Source organism: Bicyclus anynana, chromosome 2 (genome assembly GCF_947172395.1).
Source record: "Bicyclus anynana chromosome 2, ilBicAnyn1.1, whole genome shotgun sequence".
Lineage (NCBI taxonomy): Eukaryota > Metazoa > Arthropoda > Insecta > Lepidoptera > Nymphalidae > Bicyclus > Bicyclus anynana.
This window is the reverse complement of record NC_069084.1, coordinates 8,809,655-8,816,755: the sequence shown is the minus strand read 5'-3', so window position 1 is coordinate 8,816,755 and position 7,101 is coordinate 8,809,655. Positions and strand designations below refer to the sequence as shown.

At 35.2% G+C, this 7,101-nt stretch overlaps 1 protein-coding gene across 1 annotated transcript; it reads right to left on the bottom strand.

The window, feature by feature from the left end:
* Window positions 1-526: 526 nt before the first annotated feature.
* On the bottom strand, window positions 527-5,192 carry LOC128199278 (O-acyltransferase like protein-like; the record flags this gene model as incomplete). Its single annotated transcript, XM_052888144.1, is given in 3 exon segments — window positions 527-787; window positions 2,311-2,453; window positions 5,012-5,192. Coding segments are annotated over 3 exon segments (528 nt in total), but the record flags the coding sequence as incomplete, so codon positions are not given.
* Window positions 5,193-7,101: the final 1,909 nt, after the last annotated feature.

Here is a 7,101-nt window from a genome sequence, read left to right as displayed (position 1 = left end):
AAAAAAAAACACATCATTCACACCTGAACCTGTAACTCCGCATCAAAATCGAACTAGTAGCTTTGGAGATAAGTGGCGAAATTGGTTTGTACAAACATCCTCTTCGTCATCTAAGAGCGACCGAAGAGGATGTTTGTAGATCAAGTTTTGTTTGCAAGTCCATGCAAGAGGCCTATGTCCAGCAGTGGAGGTCAGCTGATAATGATGAAAAATGATGAAACATCCTGTTCCCCCAAACTCATATACCTACCTATTCCGTACTACGTACTGTCGTGGGCATAATAACTAAATATATATCTATTAATTGATTATGAAACACGGCTAAAACTCACGTGATATTACGTCGGAGTATGCCCGACTAGTTTCGAACCCATACGGGGCCCTTAGTCATGAGCTGGTTCTTGCATCGCGGCACGATCCAAACTGACTGAAACTGTTAATCAATTAATATGAATAACACTCACGATAGTTTAAATTCTAAAATAAATATATATCTAGTACTGAGGGGCATTATAATAAGGCATAATTTTCAAATAAAACTTTATTAAAACTTAAAAGTAAGAATATAAAAATAATAAGTCTTTTAGATGTGTGTCGAAACAGTGGACACGGATACGCTTGAGACTCCCGGCTTGACACACGTCGAGTTGCCGTTTTCTCGTTCCTTCTTTTGTCTCTTTGGCCCGAACAGAATCTTCTGCACTTGACAGGCTGGCGCCTCCACAAAGAGATATAGAGGTAAAGAGAACAAGTAGGTTGTGCAGACTATACCAGCGAACAGCATTATCTGTAAAAGTGTACACAATTATTTAGTTTTAACTGGCATTTGTTTTTATATATATATTTTTTTTTTGGTTTCCGTCATGTTCTAACTATAAACCGACCGACAAAGAGGTACCGCCAAGCGATTTAGCGTTCAAAAATGCGCGTTCTGTTGCGATGTCATGTAGAAACCGAAAGGAGTGTGGATTTCATACTACTTCTAACAAGTTAACCCGCTTCCAGCTAAGATTGCATCATCACTTACCAGCAGGCGAGATTGTAGTCAAGGGCTAACTTGTAGAGAATAAAAAAAAAAACTACATCCCTGCCAAATTTCATCTTCGTATGTCAAGCAGTTTTAGATATTTTGTGATGAGTCAACTATCGTTTTTATTTATTTACATTTCCTGTGTGAATATCAATACATTTTGGAACTCCAGCATGATTATGCTAGAATTCTAAAATGTATTGAAATTAAAATTCCACCTTCATTTTCACGAAATCGACGTCAGATTGGAAATCCAAAATGCGAATCTATTCAAATGAGGACTTCATCCCGTTAGCATAGAAATCTTGAATTAAAAACAACCCCTAAGCGATTTCTATTCCAATGTACCCAAAGATTAGAAACTAAAAACATTCCCGACTTGAATTTTCGTTTCGACAAACAATTTTTTGAGTAACACTCAATATACAAAGTTAGAGTTGCCAATATTTCTGTTTGGAAGCTCTAAAATAAAAAAATGTATTTTAGGGAATAGTAAAAATAGATGAAATTATATTATTATTTAACTATATTACTTTTAAGCAAAAATTTTCGGGATCTGCGCTTACCGCTATTGAATCAGTCAAAAGATAATGAAAAGGCTCCTTTATAAAATTTTAAAATAAATTATTTGTATGTTAGATTTCGATGTATAAGATGTGGTATTTTTTGAAATAAACGTTTCTTCGATATAAAGTTCGCTGACCTGCAGTCTAATTCACTAACTTTAACTATATAACTTGACATATACGAAATTCAGATTCTATGTAACAAATGTCATCCGGTGCCTACTGACAACCCTTCGTGGATATTCACTAATTTGATCTTTATTAACAACCTATTAAAATAAACATCAAATCAACTGAGTTATGTTATCTACCTGCAATTCATACAGTTGTTAATAAATACCAAATTAATAAATAGGACAGCTGAAATGCACTAAAACTAATAGTACAGTCGGCAACTATACTACGAAACGATACGATACGTACTACGATGGTGCTTAGAAAAACGCAAGCTTTATTAAAATCTATGTATAATAAATAATCTATACTAATAATTATATTATAAAGCTGAAGAGTTTGTTTGTTTGTTTGTTTGATTGAACGCGCTAATCTCAGGAACTACTGGTCCGATTTGAAAAATTCTTTCGGTGTTAGATAGCCCATTTATCGAGGAAGGCTATAGGCTATTTATTATCCCCATATTCCTACGGGAACGGGAACCACGCAGGTGAAACCGCGCGGCGTCAGCTAGTCATCTCTTAAGCGAGAAATACTTACAGCAGTGTAATCGGTAGCGTAAAAGGATCTCCTCATTTGACCGCCATACGTCCTGAGCACTGTTGCATGTAACAACATAGCGCAGTACGACATTCTCCCAAGCGGTTGTAGTGGTCCCCACTCCACAGACTGTACGTAGACTCCTGAAATTAAACATTCTTTATATATCTCCTAAAATTATGGTAGGATTTATGCTAATAGGCTCGCATTTGACCATGATTTCAGCTGATGGTAAGTGTAGATACAGTCTAAAATAGGACACGCTTGCCTAGAAGGTGCCTATTCACTCTTGTTTTGAAGATACCTAAGTTATGAGATTCACGAAAGGCAGACTTGGGAAGGGCATTCCAAACCCTAGCCGTGTGACTGCGAAACGAAGACGCAAAGCGTTTTGTACGAGTTCTAGGGACATCTACAACATAGGGATAAAAACACACTCGATGTTTTGCGGTGCGATGGTAAAAACGCGAAGGTATGACGTCGAATAGCTGAAATATAACCTATAAAACACTGACAAACCGATGATGGCAAGTAATGTTACAATCTATGATGGAAGCGGGCTAACTCGTTAGGAAGAGGATGAAAAGCCACACCTTTAACCCCCCATTACCTAACATATGGTGAGTTTTTTAACCGACTTAAGACAGAGAAAATGAACAATTCGACGTGTATATAATTTTTATGTATGTTTCATACACGATCAGTTATAGTCGTGGGTGCTGCAGAAACGTGAGAATAATTGATTTTCAATGGCGTGCATAACTAATACGAGAAAGTTTTGTAAATCTTTATTTACTGTTTATAGTCAAACGGCTGTATTACGAAAATAGATTATAGTGTGGTTGTTTGACACTATGTACCTATTTTGCGACACGAACTCAATTCAAAATTCATTTATTTCTTAATAAGCATACTTACATGCGCTTTTGAAACGTCAGGTTTGTCTGTTTGTAGTGACTCTACCATCGGTACGGAAGTCAAGATCTAGAAGCTCTAGAGAAGAACAAGAGATAAACGCAACAAATGCTCTTTAAAAAATCATAGACACAACGGTTTTTTTTAGAATTTATTTAACTCTCTTTGTAAAAGTCCAATGGTCTCCAAGCATCTGTTATCAATGAATTCATCAATTGTGCCAGCCAGCAGCAAGCCAATAACTTGTAAACTTAAAGAACTTTAATTAAATCAGTTCGTGTTACAATTATTTTGCTAAGAAAAGCACATTTATTTAGTCTATGAAATAGTAAGTGGATAATGGATCCATGAATAACATGGCCAGTGTGAATTGGAGGGTCGTTTGAAAGGGTTTAAGTGTTTTTACAATTTCCTTTCACAAATTCACCGGGTTACGGCTACAGTTATTAACAGATATCGTTGCCGTGTTAGCTCATTGCTATTAAATAGTATAAGGCACTGATATGGACACTAAACAGGTACTTTATAATGAACTAATCTACACAGTGGGTAGATGATATTGGTGTTTCATAAAAAGAAATATGTCGTCAAACAACTTTTCTTGTAATAATATAAAAATGCCATTGCCATGCCATAATGATTCAAAATTAACAAAATTTATGTATTACTAGCTGAAGCCGTGCGGTTTTACCCGCGTGGTCCCCGTTACCGTAGGAATAAGGGGATAATATATAGCCTATAGCCTTCCTCGATAAATGGGCCGTAGGAATTTTTCAAATCGGACCAGTAGTTCCTGAGATTAGCGTGTTCAACCAAACAAACAAACTCTTCGCTTTATAATATTAGTATAGAAGATTTTGAGCGTGTACAAATAATTGTACTGTACTTGTAGGTACTTTGAACTTGAATATATTTCAGATTTGGTGATATTTCGCAAAAAAATCGTATTTTTACATAAAATTTTTATTGAATACGATTTATCGATATCTAAATCGAACATATTATTATACCTTACCTTACCTTTGTAATCATTATTTTTTTGCCATTAAATAATGTAAGGAACATTATTTTAGAAAATATAACGTAGAGCCTATATAATTTTTTGTTGAAGTAACATAATAATAATATTGCTATGATTATTGTTACCTCCCTACAATTCAATTGAAATTAGATCGCAATGCAGACAATGCTGTCACGTTCATCGCATCAGTATTAGAGCTGTAGGTGTCAAATATGCAGATAATCTCTAACAGACATACTCAAGATGGTTTAACTATAAGTTAAAGCAACAGTTATACCTATGCATATATTATCATTCATGAATTATTAACGTATAACTGTTGCTTTAACTTATGGTTAAAACATCTCGAGTATGTTTAAAATAGAAAAATAGAATATTAGTTATATACGAGTAAATAAATACGTATATCCATTATCTATATCAATACATATATCACACGAATATTTTAAAGGCGAAAGTATATGTGTATATTTAAGGGTTAACCTTTTGTTACTAATTCTTCACGTCACAATTACTGTACCGATTTGGCTGAAATTAGAATTGGATATAGATTGTTCCCTGAAACACATATCGGCAAGTTTTTATCTCAGTAAAATCAATGGTTTCGGCGGAATTTGTTGATAATTCCTGTACTGTAGTCTCTTGAGTAATATTCTCTTGAGTAATAGTATCTTGAGTAATAGTATCTTGAGTAATAGTCTCTTGAGTAATGGTCTTTTGAGTAATAGTCTTTTGAGTAATAGTCTCTTGAGTAATAGTACTTACTGTTACATTTATAGAAGTATCCAATGATAAAGACGCATATGGCTAACGCGAAGAAGTTCTGGTTAAACGTGTTGAAAACGGCTGACTCGAACGCTGATGCCTCACGGTCATGGAGATCCCATCCCATAAGCACTGTACCCAGGGCTACAGGTATGGACACCATGCACATGAGCTTCAATAGCTGAAAATTAAAAAAAAAAATAACGTAAATAATATTGAGTCAAATGTTATTGTTCCGATAATAATCATTGCAGTAATGGTCTAACTATAAGAAGCTTTCGGTTGACTGTTTTGCCGTCAATTGGCCTGTAGTGTTGGATTAAGGGTTGTATACAGAAGGCAGTGATTCGTATTTGAGGAGGTTCCTCGCTCTACAGCTCTAACCACCGGTTGCACTCAAACGCAACGGAATCTCAGTTTTTTTAGAAATTAATAGTGTTTTGCATTACACTCGTATATTTTAAATCAATAAGAACATAAATAACAAATAGGTAAAAGCGAGACAGATTTGTTTATTATACCTATGATGTTTTTGATTTTATGAAAGCTGAAGTCAGTAGAAGATTGTAAGTACTGCAGGCAACTATGGAGTTTGGGTCATCGTGACCTTGGAAGATAGTAGATTAAAAGGTTCCAGGCCCTCAACCGCCCAAATCTAAGAGCGTTTTTATTTTTTCCTCGGGGTATGAAAAATCATGTCCCTACTCACCAGTAGCTTAGCAGCTCTTCGAAAAACCTTCAGAGAATAGCGGATTGGACACAAAAAAACTCGTTGGTACTTAATCCCTGCAAGTCTAAGCTTATAGTATTTGGTTCACCAGCTCAATTACAAAAGATTAATTTTGAATCTGCTAACGTCATTTTAAAGGGAACGAAATTAGAACGGGTATTTGAAGCGCGAAATTTAGGTTTACTGATGGACTCCGAGCTGAGGTTCGAGAAGCATGTAGCTGTGGTGGCACGTAACTGCTTTTATAGGCTAAAGGTGTTATATAAAATACGACAGTATCTTAGTCAGGAAGTTCGTAGTCATTTAGTTGAAAGCCTCGTACTGTCAAAGTTAAATTACGCTGACGTGGTTTATGGGCCTCGGTTATTAGTCCGAACGAGCAAGCTCATTCAGCGGGTACAAAATGCGTGTGCACGTTACTGTTTTTCAATTCCCCCTAGAACACATGTTTCTCCATTTTTAAACCAACATGGTTCGCTAAAGATGTGTTCCAGGAGAAAGCTACATCTTGCTTCCTTATTATTTGGTCTTTTCAAGGATTGTAGGCCATCATATCTTTTTGAGAAGCTAGTGAGGGTATGCGATTGTAAAGAACAGTATAGGTGCGCAAAAAAGCCTCTTATGTTCCCGCGACATTGTTCTGCGGCTTTTAGGGGCAGTTTTAAATATGCCGCCACTCGATGCTGGAACAACATTCCGCCACCTATTCGCGACTCTCAATCCAAATTTAGCTTCTCTCAGAAATTGAAGAAGTTCATGTTATATAGACAAAAAGAGTTAGAAGATTATGCAGTGGAGGCATCAATTATTTAATGGGAACTTTAGATGCAAATAACACATTTAGGTACAGTCTATTAATTGGTATAAGTATTCATATTTCTATTTATATATATTATATGTATATATATATGTAATATGAATTATTGTATGTTGGCATTTATCTTTATGTTATTATCATTATATTTATACGCTCTTATCAAGGTTTTTTGTTTTTGGTTTTTTTTTTAATTTTGTGTCTTATTGTATGAATTTTTATTTTGGATGTATTTAAAGTATTTTGATTAGATGTTTAGTTTATAATTATAACTGACTGTGACGTCACCCGGGTCTCAGCTGAAAATCAGCGCTGCGCATTGCTTTCCTGCGATGAACAGCTAATGCTGAGCTGTAAACCCTTTATGTTTGGTGTCACAGACAGTCATGTAATATCTAAGATAGGATGTACTGTTTGTGACACTAAAAAGTGAATAAACTTATTTTCTTTTCTTTCTTTATTTTCTTAAAAACACTGCTAGCCCTCATTTGCACGAGATTTGTTTAACGGAAGTTAAAAAAGCGTCATGTTTTAAAAAAGTTGTCG